The 17,761-nt window shown below is 49.0% G+C and overlaps 1 protein-coding gene across 3 annotated transcripts in view; it reads left to right on the forward strand.

Moving 5' to 3' along the window:
- The window catches only part of cog5 (component of oligomeric golgi complex 5), a 119,675-nt gene that overhangs the window by 59,270 nt on the left and 42,644 nt on the right, over nt 1-17,761 (forward strand). For all 3 annotated transcript variants that reach the window (XM_079494829.1, XM_079494830.1, XM_079494831.1), the window contains exons 8-10: nt 8,591-8,756; nt 14,277-14,389; nt 15,198-15,275. In XM_079494829.1, the coding sequence (XP_079350955.1) occupies nt 8,591-8,756; nt 14,277-14,389; nt 15,198-15,275 (357 nt within the window). The remainder of the gene's footprint in view (nt 1-8,590; nt 8,757-14,276; nt 14,390-15,197; nt 15,276-17,761) is intronic.

The raw sequence follows: 17,761 nt of genomic DNA on the forward strand, positions 1-17,761 counted from the left end.
GCGCTAGTGCTCCCAGAACATTCGACCCGGTGACTGCGACGGGAGGAGCCGTTCCCCGCCGCCAACGGGAGATATCGCCGGTCACGTTCAACCCGGTGTCCGCGACGGGAGGAGCCGTTCCCCGCCGCCAACGGGAGATATCGCCGGTCACGTTCAACCCGGTGTCCGCGACGGGAGGAGCCGTTCCCCGCCGCCAACGGGAGATATCGCCGGTCACGTTCAACCCAGCGTCCGCGACGGGAGGGGCTATTCCCCGTCGCCACCTGGAGATGTCACCGGCTGCGCACGACCCGGTGCCCAGGATGGGAGGAGGCGTTTTCCACATGCCTAGGAATGTTTTCAAGCTCCCACGTTATGCCGGTACTACACCACTGGAACCCTATCTCGCCCAAGTGAAGATGGCAGAGCTGCACAATGGGTGGAGCACACACGAGAGTGCCGCCCACATAGCCCTGGCACTAGAAGGCAAAGCGCTCCAGGTGCTATTGGACTTGATGCCGCATGAACAGAGGGATTATCCAACCTTGGCTGCAGCATTAGAGCGACGCTTCGGACAGCGGATTTCAACCGAGCAGATGAGAGACAAGCTGGCCCACCGACGCCGAATAGAAAGTGAGACATTGGGTGCGTATGCCGCAGATGTGCGCTACTATACACAACGTGGTTACCCCACTTTTGCTGCAGCAGCATGTGAAGAGCTGGCCCTTAGCGCTTTCATCCAGGGCCTCACACCTGAACGACTGAAAGAACACCTCCGCATAAAAGCGCCAGCCACCCTCCAAGCCGCACTAGAGGAGGCAGAGCGGGTAGAGACTGTGTTAACGCCCCACCGCTCAGCTAGGCCTCAAGTGCGTCAGGCAGATATCGACGACGATGAATTTGAAGATGAGGGCGGGGCTGTCTGCCGGGCCCAGCCATCCCCTACTCCCCCGCCAGGCCCACGGCGGCCCCCGGCGAGACCCCGGACACGCCAATTCACGGATGCCTGCTACCGCTGTGGAGAACCAGGACACATAGCTCGTGAGTGCCCTGCCCCGCACCTCGACGCCAGACCACTTCTCAGTCGGGAAACTAGAACTAAGGGGCACCGAGGGGAGACTGCCACCCAGCCAACTGACTAGATTCCCCACTGAAAACACTGACATAATTGGCAGGTTGGGCCGCGCACATGGCCTATACCTGCTATGTCTCCTTAATGGACACACTTGTAAAGCCCTGGTGGACACAGGGTCCGACATCTCCCTTGTGCGCCCCGGGGTGCTACCTGAGGCCGCTGGCTGCCAGAACTCTGGATGGATGCCAACCACAAATAAGATTCGAACTGTAACCGGGGGGCTCTCAGAAATGCTGGGGAAGCAGCTGCTCCAGGCGAAGGCAGGGGGGACCGAGGTCACCCAGGAGTTTTGGTTGGCTGACATCCTGGACCCCTGTATCATCGGCTTGGACCTGCTTGACCGCTGGGGAGCTATCGTGGATATACCGGGGAACGTGGTCCATATCGGCTCCGAGACCCTGCCTCTCCTGCGCCGCCGGGGGAAGAAAGCGAGGCGCATTCTGGCCCAGTTGTCCCCACCCATCACCACACAGTCGCAGCCATCGGCACCATCTGTGGGGACCACACCACGACACAGACGCCGCCAACGGAGCCAGCCATCCTCTACAATGTCCCCTGCTCCGCCTACTGCTCCACCACCCAACCAGCCTTCGGTGGGTGCGCCACCGCAGTCATCTGACACACTGCAGGCTGTCCAGGACCTATTACAGCGAAGCAGGGAGCCACTGGACTCCCAGCAGAGCGTACAGCTGGGGGACCTGCTCCAGGAGTTCATGGACATTTCTGCCGCCCGGGACGAGGAGTGCACTCAGACGGGACTTGTGAAGCACACCATTGATACAGGTGTAGCCAAGCCTATCCGACTACGTCCCTACCGGCTGGCGCTTGCTAAGCGAGAGGCTGCAGAGCAAATGATCCAGGAAATGGAAATGGCAGGGGTGATAGAACCATCCAGCAGTCCTTGGGCCGCTCCTGCTGTCCTAGTGAAGAAGAAGGACGGTACTTGGAGATTCTGTGTGGACTATCGTCGCCTGAATGCTGTGACCTGCAAGGACTCCTACCCTTTGCCCCGCATTGATGATGCCCTGGACAATATCGCAGGGTCGCAGTGGTTCAGCTCACTGGATCTACGGAGCGGTTACTGGCAAGTAGAGCTGGCACCAGAGGACAGACACAAGACGGCTTTTACCATTGGCCAAGGGCTCTGGCAGTTCCGAGTGATGCCGTTCGGACTCTGTAATGCTCCGGCGACATTTGAACGGTTGATGGAGAGGGTACTGGCTCACATCCCCCGAAAGCAGTGCGTAATCTTTTTGGATGATTTGCTGGTACATGCTACTGACTTCCAGCAAGCACTGGAGAACCTGCGGCAGGTTTTCATAGCTATCCGGGGTGCAGGACTGCGCCTGAACCCCAAAAAGTGCAACCTCTTACAGCGTGAGACCAAGTACCTGGGCCATGTTGTGGGACCAGAAGGTGTGACTACCGATCCTGCCAAAGTGGAGGCAGTAAAAAATTGGCCGGTTCCCCGAAACATCACAGACGTCCGCGGTTTCTTAGGCCTCTGCTCCTACTACAGGCGGTTTGTGCGTGACTTCGCCTCCATTGCCAGCCCCCTGCATCGCCTTACGGACAAGGGGCGAGGGTTTGCCTGGAGGGATGATTGCGCAGCAGCCTTCGCCCAGCTGCGTGACACCCTCACAGTTGCACCCTTCTTGGCCCTTCCCGACCCGGGGCGCAGTTTCATCGTTGACACCGACGCAAGCAACGTGGGAGTGGGGGCTGTCCTGTCGCAGGAGGGAGAGGGCGGAGAGAGAGTGGTGGCCTACTATAGCCGTGCCCTGCGCCGCTCCGAGCGCAACTACTGTGTCACCCGACGTGAACTATTGGCTGTCGTCTTGGCGCTTCGGCACTTCCGCCCCTATCTTTACGGCCGGTCGTTCCTCCTGCGGACCGATCATGCCTCTCTGACGTGGCTGCTTAATTTCAGAGAACCTGAAGGCCAAGTGGCAAGATGCATTGAGACTCTACAGAACTATGACTTTGAGATCCAGCACCGAGCAGGGCGGCTACATGGCAACGCAGATGCCCTCTCTCGTCGGCCCTGTGAGGAAGTGGAGTGCAGGCACTGTCAGCGCCAAGAAGAACGAGATCGAGTGGTTCTCCCAGTGGCTATGACGCGACAGGTGGAGGAGGCGGAAGAATGGCTGGCCGCAGTGGAGCAGCGAGAGTGGCAGACAGCGCAGGACAGCGACCCCATTCTCTCCAGGGTGGGCCAGTGGGTGGACACAGGGACACGTCCTCCGTGGCAAGAGATCTCCCCCCTGCCAGTGGAGGCTAAAGCCTATCACTCACAGTGGGCCACACTGGCCCGGCATGATGGACTACTCTATCGGGTCTGGCAGGCACCAGGTCGAGGAGGAAAAGTGTGGCAGTTACTGGTGCCTAAGGACTGGCGTAAACAGGTGCTACAGGCCGTCCATGGCTCAGTGGGGGCGGGTCACTACGGCGTGGCCAAGACCTTGAACAAACTACGCCAACGGTTCTACTGGGCAGGCTGCAGGCAAGACACCGAACTGTTCGTGCACTGCTGCGACGCCTGCACTGCTCAGAAGGGACCTACTCAACGTTCCCATGCCCCACTGCAGCAGTATCAGGTGGGGGCCCCCATGGAGCGTGTCGGCGTGGACTTCGTTGGCCCATTCCCCATTACTGATGATGGGAACCGCTACATCCTTGTGGCCATGGACTATTTCACTAAGTGGCCGGAGGCGTATGCAGTTCCTGATCAGAGTGCGAAGACGACGGCGGAGCGGCTGGTGTGCGAGATGTTCTGCCGGTTCGGTGCACCTGAGGAACTGCACAGTGATCAGGGACGAAACTTTGAGGCGCAAGTGTTTGCCAAGGTATGCCAACTCATGGGGGTGAGGAAAACCCGAACGACACCTCTTCACCCTCAAAGCGATGGACTGGTAGAACGTTTCAATCAAACACTCGAGACCCAGATGGCTATTGTAACCTCCAAACACCAGCGGGACTGGGACCGACATTTGCCCCTGATCCTGCTGTCATACCGGACAGCGGTGCAGGAAAGCACTGGCTGCACACCAGCCGCTCTCATGTTCGGTAGGGAGCTGCGTACACCTGTGGACTTGGCCTTTGGCACCCCTCCTTGTACGGACCCGCCCGTGGAACCGGGCTTGGACTATCTAGGTGATCTCCAGCATCGCCTGGCGGAGGTACACGACTTCACCCGGCAGCGCCAGGAACAGGCTGGGGAGAAGCAGAAGCGGGCGTATGACACCCGTTGTCGGGGCCGCCCCTTTTCCTCTGGAGAGAAGGTTTGGGTCTACAACCCGACCCGGAAAAAGGGCATTTCGCCCAAGCTCACCAGCAAATGGGTGGGACCTTGTGAGGTGTTGGAACAGCTTTCAGATGTGGTGTACCGGGTGAAGCTGTGTGTCCGGGGACGGGTAGTGGTGTTACATCGGGACCGTTTGGCACCCTACCGCCCCCGGGCTCAAAGAGACGTGCCTGCAGAACAACCCAGCTCACCCTACCGCCCCCGGGCTCAACGAGACGTGCCTGCAGAACGACCCAGCTCACCCTACCGCCCCCGGGCTCAACGAGACGTGCCTGCAGAACGACCCAGCTCACCCTGTATGGCTTCTCCGACCCTCCTGGACCAACCGAACACAATGGCCTTTGGGACAGACAGTGGGGAGCAGGGGCTAGGGCAGGGGCCCACAAGTTCACGGCCTCAAAGACTGCGGAGGCCTCCCCGTCGCTATAGAGACTATGTGTAGCTTTTAAGTCGCCGGGACGGGCGACATGCTGGTGGGGGCATTGTGGCGACGGGACTGTACTGTTGTGTGGTTATTGGGCCTCTGCCCCTTTAAGAGTTCCCGGCATGCTTTGCGGCCGGTTGTTGTTGTTGTTGAATGAGGAAGTGTGCCGGTAGAAAAGACGCACACGAGTGAGAACTGTTGTTTTGTATTACAAATACTTTCAAAGTAAGAGATTTACCTTGTATGTGAAGCTGTGGAGAAAGCTTAAATAAACCGTTTATATATGAGAGAAGTTGTTGGAGATTAATTTCCTTGCCGTTCGCCACAATATACAGTACTTAGTTGACTGCATTCCCAAAAGCTCTGTATTAGCCCCCTCCTGTTTTTACTCAACACTAAATACTGCTAAATATAGGCTTAAACCTCTTAAACCCCAGGGGGGTCCAGGGGGAAAATCCGCAACATCGGAGTTGGAACCGGATACCAATTGGGTCTCCATTGACCCGCTGAGCGCTGTTCAGAGGTGGACAGCCGCTGCCCCCGCCGGCGGGGGCAATGGGGCTCAAGAGGTTGCGGCATTCATAAAAAAATGTCGTCCTAAAAACATTGATGTCCTCCCAACTATAGTAATAAAAACGTGTGTGTGTGTGTGTGTGTGTGTGTGTGTGTGTGTGTGTGTGTGTGTGTGTGTGTGTGTGTGTGTGTGTGTGTGTGTGTGTGTGTGTGTGTGTGTGTGTGTGTGTGTGTGTGTGTGTGTGTGTGTGTGTGTGTGTGTGTGTGTGGCATATGCCACACACACATGCATGTGGGCAAACAGTGACGGGAGGAGGTGTTGTAACATGCTGTAATTCAGTGCAGTGTGAACCAACAGGCTGTTCACATCGGTCAGTTCTTCAGGATTGACCGAGAGGAGCAGATACTTGGGCGGCTGTGGCTCAGGAGGTAGAGCAGGTCGTCCAATGATCCATGGGTCGGCGGTTCGAATCCTGGCTCCTCCTGTCCACATGTCGAAGTGTCCTTGGGCAAGACACTGAACCCTACATTGCCTCCAATGAGTCGGTCGGTGTGAACTTGCCACCATTGGTGTGTGAATGTGGGAAGTGAGGACGCTGGCGTCACCTCCCAATGTATGAATTAATGAACCATTGTACGCGCTTTGAGTAGGCACGTAGTGCATAGAAAAGCGCCATAAAAATGCAATTCATTATACTGCAGAGGAACTAATGGTTAAACGTCATAGACTTGCCAGTGCCTCTATGTCAATAGTTCCTTCTTCATAAACACATGCAGTGTCTTATGCACACAATGCAGTGGTTCTCAAACCCTCTTTTGGTTTTGTCTCAGGTAACTCCAGTGAATGCCATTTTCGTCCACGGAACCCCTGAGTGACATTGTTACTTTATAGCACCTTACATTTAATTCCATGCTAGAAGGCTTTCTTACCTTTTATTTGTGGTTGTTACGTTCCCACCAAAGAGGTCCAGGTGTTATTTTGTGCAAAAGCGCATTATTGGCTATTTCCCCTAATATAAGCCCTCAATGAATTGCATTGAATTGAATGGGGCAATGGGGTGTTGTGCTAATTCGCTTATTTCCATCAGTTTTTTTGGTATATATCCTCTCTTCATAATGTAAATAGTACCCCAAGCGGCACACTTTACTACTTATTTCGATGGAAATAAGCGAATTAGCACAAAAACCCAACCCCCATTGAGGGCTTATATTAGGGGAAATAGCCAATAATGCACTTTTGCACAAAATAACACCTGGACCTCTTTGGTGGGGACGTAACAACTACAAATAAAGGTAAGAAAGCCTTCTAGCATGGAATTATGCTACGGTAGGCTATGTAAATATGTAATCTTCCCCCCTAGGAGTGTGTCACGAGGAAAACTTGAGAGAATATCCGTATGCTATTATTGACTATTGACTTAACATTTTAGTCTAGTTTTCATTTGTTGACGGAATTGTCAATATATTTAGTCACATTTTTTTTTGTCATTATAGCTTTGTTTTTATTTAGTTTTTAGTTTTGGTCAGTGAAAAAAGGTAGTCGACCAACATTTTTTCCTCATAGTTTTAGTCGACGTAATCAACACTGCATTCCACCATGTTAGGCACATCTGTTGATCTGGAGAGTTGAACTGACATATGCACAGATAACACACCGCCATGCATCCCCACTCTCATTCACTCAGTGAGAGAGGTATATATTTAGCTGCTGCTCTCACCTAGCTTCTGCTCTCACGCCACACTGACAGCCTGCGTGCGTGCGTGTGTGTGTGTGTCTCAGTGTGTGTGCACACACGTGTGCGCTCGCGTTTGCACATGCATATTTGTCAAATCCATTAGCCTGATTTCATCCTACTATAATGCATTGTCCCATGCCATGGATGGCTGCCAGTCTAAGGTGTTCTCTCTCTCTCTCACCATGACCCCTTTCAGTCATGCATCCTTTGGTTAGACATAGCATTGGTTGTTAGACATAAGGTTGGGAGAGGGTTACGGTTAGGTTTAGGTGTGCTGCGTTAGCATTTCGGACGTGGGGCGGCTCGCCGGAAACCGGGCCGCCCCCCCTGGGCGTGTTCCTGTGGGTCTGGAACCTCCGGGGACCCCCCACCACTCACTTGACTCACTTCACACAGGTGTGATTTTATGTTTTAATTAGGTGTGCGGTCTTGCAGGTTTGAAGCACGGGCAGATGGCTATTTCAACCAATCAGATGTCTTCCTCAAAACTATACCTGTTGTATAATTTGCTTTAAAGACCTAGTGAAATGAAAAATATGTTTTTCCACACTTTTATTTATATCCATGGTCATCATAATGGGCATACCTAACAATGGATGCCAAAACAATGGGAACATTTCCACCTCAAAAGTCCATAAAACGCCAATTTTAATTACTTCCTTTGAATGAAAACGTGATGATGTGTCGAGTGTTGCATGAATATAAATGAAGCTTGATCTCATTCACCTGATTGATTCCCATCGCTGTACGTTCAAAACACAGCTGTTGTTGATTACAGAACTACTACGTTTTTAATCTCATTCAAGATGACATCCAGACAGTGTTTTACTCGTTTTAAAGTTCAACATCGTAAAATATGTATCTGAAAATATTATAGGTTAGAAATAAGCCACATAGCAGCAAACTGGTAGAGCTGAACGATTGTCTGACTTGTAAATAATCAAACTCCATGACGTCGTGCATGTGGCAGAGCTACCGTCCCATCGCCTGAAGAGATGCAGAAATGTACAGCCTTCCGTTTCAGACTCAAAATAAAATATAATGACCAAACTAGCCATTGCACCAGGTCTTCAAGTCATTCAGACCTGAGACCAGATTCTACTAAATGTCTTCCAATTCCTGAAACATTTTCATGTCAAGGACCCACAGAATTATCTGTATTCGGACCCCCAGGGACCCCCCCCCCCCCCCCCCCAGAAGCAAATATTTGAGTTAAACAGAATATATTGTATATTCAAAGATTAGCACACATTTCTCACAATTCTTTTTTTAAATTGCAGATCTACGGAGCACTCGGTGCCGCCCTATGAGCTTGTAGATCTGCTATCTTTCAACATCAAAAGTTTAAAATAATGGTAAAAGTGGTTAAAATCTATAAGGTGACACAGATGCGTCCTCAGGTCTAAATGGGTTATTCTGTGCGCTCTCTCTCTCTCTCTCTATCTCTCTCTCTCTCTCTCTCTCTCTCTCTCTCTCTCTCTCTCTCTCTGGCCCCCTAGAACCCCACCCAGGTGGGAACAGCCCTGCAGGTGTTCTACAACCTGGGCAGTCTAAGGCAGACCATCAGCGGCGTGGTGGGAGGCTATCGAACCACCGTCCAGGACAATGTGACGGCCGCGCTGGACATCAAGGCCCTGACGCAGCCCGTCAACACCAACACCAGAGGTAGACTATTATGAGCTGTGCTACGTTTTTATTTATTTTAATGTCGATATGCGTGTGTAACAGTGTTGATTTCGTCGACTACATCATGACGAAAATCTTCCGCCCTCTACCTTTTTTTTCACTGACTAAAACAAAATAAGCTACTACTAAATAAGACTAAATATATTGACAATTTTTGTCAAATTAAAAACTAGACTAAAATGTTTAGGGAGGGACTAGCGTCTAGTGGAGAAGAGATCCAGTAGAACGAAAAGAAAAAGTGACTTTGTTTGGTTGCGCTCGGGTGTTTCGCTGCGACACATTGTTCAGTCATGCATCCTTTGGTTAGACATAGCATTGGTTAGACATAAGGTTGGGAGAGGGTTAGGTTTAGGTGTGCTGCCCCGTGGGAGGTTAGGGTTAGCATGTTGTGCACGTTGTTGTGCACGTAGCATATTGTGCACCGAAAATAGCAGCGACGTCTTGTGGGCTTGCGCTTTGTTTGGTTGCGCTCGGGTGTTTCGCTGCGACACATTGTGAGCGTGTTAGATCATCATCATATACCTCTCCATGTAATCACTGGCAGTGATCACACCTCAGGGTTCTATGGGCACCGGAAAGAAGGAAGTGTTGGTGAAGGTGATGTCTGTCTGATCCTGAGGCAAAACGAGTGGGTGAAAGTCTGGAGTCGGAGACATGAAGTCATTTCTTTCTTTTCAAAATCTTTTTATTTTCAGTATGGGTGTCAAGTCACAGGTTCATAGAAAGAATAATAATAAAATCAGATTTTAGTATCAGTGACTGAGGTAAACAAACGTACTGTATGAATCACAGAGATCGTGGGCAGACATAATGAAAAGACTGTTATTGTGCAAAACATGCCCCTTGAAGACAAAAGAAAAACATTTTCTCCCCTTCAAGTCCCAATTTAGTATAGCCAATTCCCAATTCCCCAGCCTCTCTACAAGTACTCCATCTCTGCTAACCCCCACAATCAGTCATTGGGAGGGTGAAGAAAGCCTCGGGTCTCCTCCGATACCCGGGCCATCAAGCCAACATCTTCTTTCCACCCGACAGTGAAAGGTGACATGGAGTCATTTCATTTGTCCTCTCCATCGACTGTTGTCGATTAAATAATCGTCCAAAGATGAAGGAATGACAAAGTTCTTCAGGGTGAAGTATTGAGAATTTATTAAGAAGATTCAGCAGAGAAACAATATACAGAGAGTGAGGAACAGGCCTCCGTGCCTGTTCCAGCAGCCCCTCCGGGCGCAAGCCTCCTCAACCCTATTCTCAGACAGTCCTTATAGTCTTGTCTTAACAGAGATGCTATACAAAATGTTCATATAAGGATCTGCGCTAAAGATAAGGGTGACACACAAATAAGTATACCTTTGCTGACAGCATGGAGGAGTCAAGTCAGCTGTTAGATTGACAGCTGCATGAATTAGACTGAGCACATTGGTGAGCAAAGAGACTTAATGGAAGGAAGATAAATACACAATAATGCATATATTTGGCACTGTAGTTGGCATTCTAAAATTCCCCTTACACGTCCACGGTGGATTTGTTTTTACGTCCGGATACCCCGTCCAGGACAGGCTTCAGACGGCCAGTGTTGGGAAAGTTCTTTTTTTTATGAACTAGTTCAGTTCACAGTTCAAAAATTTAAAAATGAACTTGTTCAGTTCATAGTTCATCATTCAAAATTTTGAACTAAAGTTCATGGTTCCAAAAAATGAACTATTGTACAGTACTTTTTCGTTCGTTCGTTCGTTCGTTCGTTCGTTCGTTCTTTTTTTTAAATTATTATTATTATTATTGCCACAGCCCATAGGAATAAACAATAACAAGCTATTGGAAGCTATTTTTCGTGGCACATTGTGTTCAATCAAACAACAAGTTTCATGAATCATCAGTGTTTGGGTCGGGAGTCGGGATGTTCTGTGTCTGCTGCCTGTCTGCCTGCATGATCATCATGCAGTTGCGCGCTCCAGTGAAATTGTAGTACGGCTGAGAAAGATTAGTTAATTTGTGTCGGATAAGGACTTGTTGCTGGGGTTTCCGCTAGATATTAAGGCCTGTTTAGGGTGTGTTTTAGCAGGGATTTCGCCTGGAAGGCTCTATGGAAACACTCACTCTTGAACGAAGTTGAACGTGAGAAAGGGACGTTCACACATGCCAGAAATGAATGCGTTCACAATGACGTTCATCAAGCAGAAATACAGTACGTTCAGTTCACGTTCACCCAAAATATGAACGCGTTCGTGAGCGATCGTTCTTTGAACGCGTTCGGGTACAACACTGCAGACTTGGATCAGATCTGAACCCATTTGACTTGGCGTTAGGAACCCGTTGCGACCACATTGCCCTTGCCGACGTCGACCCCAGTCAGGGCTTGAACGCACAACCGTCCACATGAAAGGCATATATGCTCTAACCACTACATCCACTCCACTCCATTGTCTACGCCGGTGAGTGTGCAGATATTACCTGTGAGCAGGTCGGAGCTTTAAAGTGGCACAAACTTAATCGTTTACCCGCCAGGAACATAGGAATATTAACACGTAGAATCTTGTAGCCTGCCACAAACGGAAAAGCCGTTTTAACAGCGATGTATTCATTAATGCATGTTTTAATACGATCGTATCGAAATCTACCGTCCGTTAGCTTTGTTATGCTTCTGACACAATGGGCGCGGCCATTTTGAAAATGCGCGCGCATCCACTAACATTGCCGGCTCTGTTTTCAGACGGCTTTATCTCACAGAAGCGACATTGCAGAGGACGCTTTGTCCCAGACAAGCGTTTTCAACGGCCTGTAGCAGGCGCTGTGATACTCGCGGTCCACTTTTTCCACCACCGACCGAGAGAACGAGCACCAGCTTCGTCTACACACACGGAATGGTTTCATAGTAAAATGCGATACGGATATTTGGCTCTTCAAAGTAAGTGTCACGCGTGATTAAACCATGGCAATACGCAATCGAGGGATTAATTAATGGCGGCAGGCTAAGAGTTAAGAAATAATGTACAGTACACTGTCTTCCACCTGATGATGACTCATTGAATCTTCATCTTGAAAGGACAAACTACTATATTTTGCCAGCTCCATTTCGACCCAGGGGTTCTCAACGTTTTTGGCTGGGGACCCCCAGAAATGCTTTGGCCGTGTCTCGTGTAATAATATTGATAATAGAATGTCCGGGCTTTTTTTGCTTTTTGCGTTAACAAAATACTTTTTGACTTACCAGATTGATTTATTTTAGCCCCTATTTGCAGTCTCCCACAATTGTAAATAAGAATCTGCTCTTAGTTCATTTTGCCTGTTTAATCTTTTTTTAAATGAAAATAAAAAACTTTATTTTGAGAGACACTGACCGCTAAGAAACACAGTCCCAGCTTGGGATTCTAGAACGCCTCGTGGGATGTTCCCTAAAAATAGTGTCTCAGCCTCTGATATGTGTCAAGCCTGGTTTATATACTCTGTCCTACAACGCTGCCTGCTATGTCCTACGAGGCTACGACTTATCCCCTATACTCTGTCCTACAACGCTGCCTGCTATGTCCTACGAGGCTACGACTTATCCCTGGTTTATATACTCTGTCCTACAACGCTGCCTGCTATGTCCTACGAGGCTACGACTTATCCCGGGCTCCCCCAGAGTTAGTGTCGAAGTGTCCTTAACCTATTTAGGCCTGACCTCGAAATTAAAAAAAAATCTTCTAAATCCTCCAGTTTTCTGAAATAAATATTTTCACGATTTTCCAAAAATAGCAGATCTACAAGCTCGTAGCGCGCCACTCGGTGGCGCGCTATGAGCTTGTAGGTCTGCTATTTTTCAATAGCTAAAGTATAACAGAATGCTTGAAACACCAAAAGGGGTTCCCGCCCAAAATGGGTTAACCCATTTAGACCTGAGGACGATTCTACAAATTTCTTCTAAATCATGACAGTTTTCAGAAACCATTTCATGTCAAGGACCCCCAGAATTATCTGTATTTGGCCACCGACCCCCATCTCAAAATATGTTGTTTCAGCGACCCCCCCCCCCCCCCCCCCCCGGAAGCAAATATTTGAGTTAAAAACGTTCGCTCTGAAAGAATATATATTCAAAGATTTGTGCCACATTTTCACGATTTTTCAAAAATAGCAGACCTACAAGCTCGTAGCGCGGCACTCGGTGCCTCGCTATGAGCTTGTAGATCTGCTATTTTTCAACAGCTAAAGCATAACATGCTTAAAACGCCAAAAGGGGTTCCCGCCAAAATGGGTTAAAGAACCTCTAAATGCCCCCGATGAGCAGGTTGGTGCCTTGCATGGTTTCCTCCGCCATCGGTGTGTGGATGTGTGCGTGAACGGGTGAATGTGATGCACAATCTATCCGCCTTGCTATATAAATGCACCATTTACCAGATCTACAAGCTCTGAGGTCGTAGGTGGTCTATTTTCAACGGGGCGATGCCACTGCGCATTGTGCACAACCAGTCAGGCAGGCGTCACAGTTTGTGTTTCTCATACGTAATTATAAAGCATCTTTGGTAGCAGAATGGTGACATCATCTGTCAAGGGCGTCTGACAAAAATATAAAAATATGGGGAGGGGATGCTGATAAGGTAAAGTTTTAGACCATGGCTGGTTAACCCATTTTGGGCGGGAACCCCTTTTGGTGTTTTAAACATTATGTTATAATTTAGCTATTGAAAAATAGCAGATCTACAAGCTCATAGCGCGCCACCGAGTGGCGCGCTATGAACTTGTAGGTCTGCTATTTTTGAAAAATCGTTAAAATGTGCCTCAAATCTTTCAGAAAATTGTCATGATTTAGAAAACATTTTTTTTTAATTTTGACGTCAGGCCTGAATGGGTTTTGACTGGATATACGACATACATGGATGATTAAGGCTGAGGAGACGGAGTCCGACATACATGGCCAGTTAAAGCTGCTATAAGCAATATGTCAAAATGTTAATGACCTTTTTTTTCTTTTCTTTTTTTGGTGTTCAGACAGCCAGCAATGGGTAGAACGCTCTGTGACACATCTAGGGGCCGCAATCTGCATTCAAAGATTTTCCTAGAAGCTTTGTCGTTGGTCGATTTGCCTGTCTGCTTCCTGATTGGTTAGTCATTGCGACCGGGTTTTTTTCGACCAATGACAAAGCTTCTAGGAACATCTTTGAATGCAGATTGCGGCCCCTAGATGTGTCACAGAGACAAACATTTTTTGAGCAAAAGAAAAGAAAAGGTCATAAAAAATTTGACATATTATTGCTTATAGCAGCTTTAAGACTGAGGTTAGGGTTGGTAATGTTCGACATGCATACATTGGCTGCTGTATGCAAGGGGTTGGGATGTTATGTCTGGCAGTCTGGGTAGTCTTCATTCATGGTTATGTCTCTCTCTCTCTCTGCAGGTGCTCCGGGTCTGGGTAGTCTTCATTCATGGTTATGTCTCTCTCTCTCTCTCTCTCTCTCTCTGCAGGTGCTCCGGGTCTGGGTAGTCTTCATTCATGGTTATGTCTCTCTCTCTCTCTCTCCTCAGGTGCTCCGGGCAGAGCGGTGATGCCCACTCCGGGGAACACGGCAGCTTTCCGCGCTGCTCTTTGGACCAACCTTGAAAAGCTGATGGACCAGATCTGTGCTGCCTGCAGACAGGTAACATGTTGAACCAGATCTGTGCTGCTTGCAGACAGGTAACAGCACAGTGTTGATGTTATGGACCAGATCTGTGCTGCCTGCAGACAGGTAACAGCACAGTGTTGATGTTGACCCAGATCTGTGCTGCCTGCAGACAGGTAACAGCACAGTGTTGATGTTGATCTGTGCTGCCTGCAGACAGGTAACAGCACAGTGTTGATGTTGTATGGACCAGATCTGTGCTGCCTGCAGACAGGTAACAGCACAGTGTTGATGTTGTATGGACCAGATCTGTGCTGCCTGCAGACAGGTAACAGCACAGTGTTGATGTTATGGACCAGATCTGTGCTGCCTGCAGACAGGTAACAGCACAGTGTTGATGTTATGGACCAGATCTGTGCTGCCTGCAGACAGGTAACAGCACAGTGTTGATGTTGATCTGTGCTGCCTGCAGACAGGTAACAGCACACAGTGTTGATGTTGACAACAAAAATGTCGGTCTTTTGAATTAAATTCCATTTAGTTTTGATCGTAATTTATTTTTGAAAAGTAGAAATATATAGGCCTCCTTCTTATAGCTGCCTACTTCCAATAAAAGTGCGGAATCGGTTGAGACAAATAAAAGCCCGGATTAATAATTGAGGATATTTGCCTTTTTATGTTTTATTTTATTTATTTGTTTATTTTCATTTTCAGTTGCAGATATCGCGATATAGCGTTGATGAAATCTCTTGCAATATATCGCAATATATCGTGATACTTTCATTATCGAGGGCCTAATATCGCCACATACATCGTATCGTCCCACCCCTGTTTGTGTCACCAGGTGCAGCATCTGCAGAAGGTCCTGGCCAAGAAGAGAGACCCCGTCACTCATGTCTGCTTCATCGATGAGATCATTAAGGTAAGAGACACGCACTCTGTCACCTGTGTGTGTGTGTGTGTGTGTGTGTGTGTGTGTGTGCGCGCATGTGCGTGCGCGTGCGTCGCCACTCACACCCATTGGTGGCGTTCAGTTCACTCAAGATACATCCCTGTTTATGAATGACATGACGTCACGCTATACCCGTCTGACCTGCCGACGGAAGTGCTGTGTCGGAGGCAGCAGCCTGGAGGAGCGACGGTGTTTGCTAAGGCCCGCGGTACTGCGCCTTGTTTTGGTTTTACTATAGCCCTTATGAAGTTCATGTTGTTTGTCGCACGGATACCTTCCAACACACCGAGACAGCTTTCCCCGGATCGTGTGTGATCATAAGGAGGACACCCTCAGAGCAGTGGGGATTTATCCCATTCTGGACGGGGAACCCCTTTTGGTGTTTTAAGCATTTTGAAAAATCTTTGAATATATTCTTTCAGAGCGAACGTTTTGAACTCAAATCTTTGCTTCTGGAGGGGTTCCTGGAATAACATATTTTCAGATGGGGGTCGGCGGGCAAATACAGTTAATTTTTGGGGTCCTTGACATGAAATATTGAGCACCACTGATACAGAAACATAGGTATTTCAGAAAACTGTCAGAATTTAGAAGACATTTTTTAAATTTCGACGTCGGGCCTAAATGTGTTAAACTTTCTGCCCGTGAGTAACCGGTAACGTGCAAGCAAACAGAGCTCAGGTGAGGGGTTTGTTATAAACTGGTACCTGGGTTCAGAATCAGAATCAGAATCAGAATCAGTTTTATTGTCACATCACAGGTTTACAAGGTGAAATTCGTTTTTGTACATCGTTCCCATCGCAACGTTAGTTTCCATAGAAAGAAGAGGGGGGGGGAGAAGAAGAGGGGTGGGGGGCAAGTGGGAAGGAGATCAAAACAAGAGAGCAACAGAAGGCCAGACAAGTTATCTACATATTTACATTTACAAAGTAAATAATAATAATAATAATAAGATATTATTATTAACTAAAACTAAATAACTAAACTAAGGTGCCTGAGCATAGCAGCAATGTATGTATACTGTGCATGTTATACTTATACTGTTAAGGTGCTTAGAGAAAAGAGCACAATAGAAAAACAAAAACAAAGTCAGTGCGTTATACATGGGATTAAGGTGCAAAAGGTCCGTGCGTGTCCACCTAGGGTGGACTGACCCTAGTATAATCCGCAAGTAGCTCCATGAGTGCAACAAAAAGTCATTTGTACCTGGTGTAGTCCACAGGTGTGTCCGAGGGGGAGCTAAGTCCAAGTCATTGTCCCTGGTATAATCCACAGGTGTGTTCAGGAAGAGCCAGAAAAGTTTTTGCACTGCCTGCTGTCAGGCTGCTGAACAAGGCTTATGCCTCATTCAGCATCCTGACAGCAGCCGGATTAAAACTGCACCAGAGCCTGGTGGTGGAACTCTTGATACTGCGGTAGAGCCCCTTGCCCGGTCGCGGTCGTTGTAGGGGTTTGAACAGTCTGTGACTTGGGTGGTGCTTGTCCTTGATGATGCGCTTGGCTTTGACCACGCACCGCTTTTTATACAGTTCCTGGAGCGCTGGGAGCTCGATTCCCATTATCCGCTCTGCCGATCGCACTACTCGTTGTAGGCTGATCTTTTCTCGGGCAGTGCAGTTCCCGTACCAGGCCGTGACACAGCCTGTTAGGATGCCTTCAACAGAACTGTTGTAGTACAGCCTGAGGATGCGATTTCCTACTCCGAGCTTCTTCAGGCGGCGGAGCCAGTACAGTCGCTGCTGAGCCTTTTTCCTCACGTGTGTGGAGTGCGTCTCCCATTTGAGGTCCTCCTCGATGTGTACTCCGAGGAACTTGAACTCGCTGACCCTTTCCACTGCAGCACCGTCGATGAGGATGGGCGCATGGTCTCTCCGCGGCCTCCTGAAGTCCACGATCAGTTCTTTGGTCTTGTCGACGTTAAGAGAGAGGTTGTTCTCCCGGCACCAGAGTGCCAGTGATTTGATCTCCTCTCTGTAGTCAGACTCGTCGTTGTTGACGATTCGGCCTATCACTGTCGTGTCGTCCGCGTACTTTATGATGGTGTTGGAGACATGTGTGGCTATGCAGTCATACGTGTACAGGGAGTAGAGGAGAGGGCTCAGCACGCATCCCTGGGGTGCTCCAGTGTTGAGGGTCAGGGGGTCGGATGTGATGCTGCCCATTCTCACCACCTGATGTCGGTTGGACAAGAAGTCCTGTATCCAGTCGCACATGCTTGGGTGTAGCCCTAGGTCTCTGAGCTTTTTGTCAAGTATTGCTGGGACAATGGTGTTAAATGCTGAGCTGTAGTCCACGAACAGCATACGTACATATTTGTCCTTCAGCAGCTTGTTGTCCATGTGCGAGAGGACGGTGTGGAGAGCCATGGCAATAGCGTCGTCGGTGGATCTGTTTTTGCGGTATGCATACTGCCACGGATCCAGCGAGGCAGGTAGCGTGGAGTTGATGTATTCCCT

The sequence above is a fragment of the Electrona antarctica genome, assembly GCF_951216825.1.
Source record: "Electrona antarctica genome assembly, chromosome: 23".
Classification (NCBI taxonomy): Eukaryota; Metazoa; Chordata; class Actinopteri; order Myctophiformes; family Myctophidae; genus Electrona; species Electrona antarctica.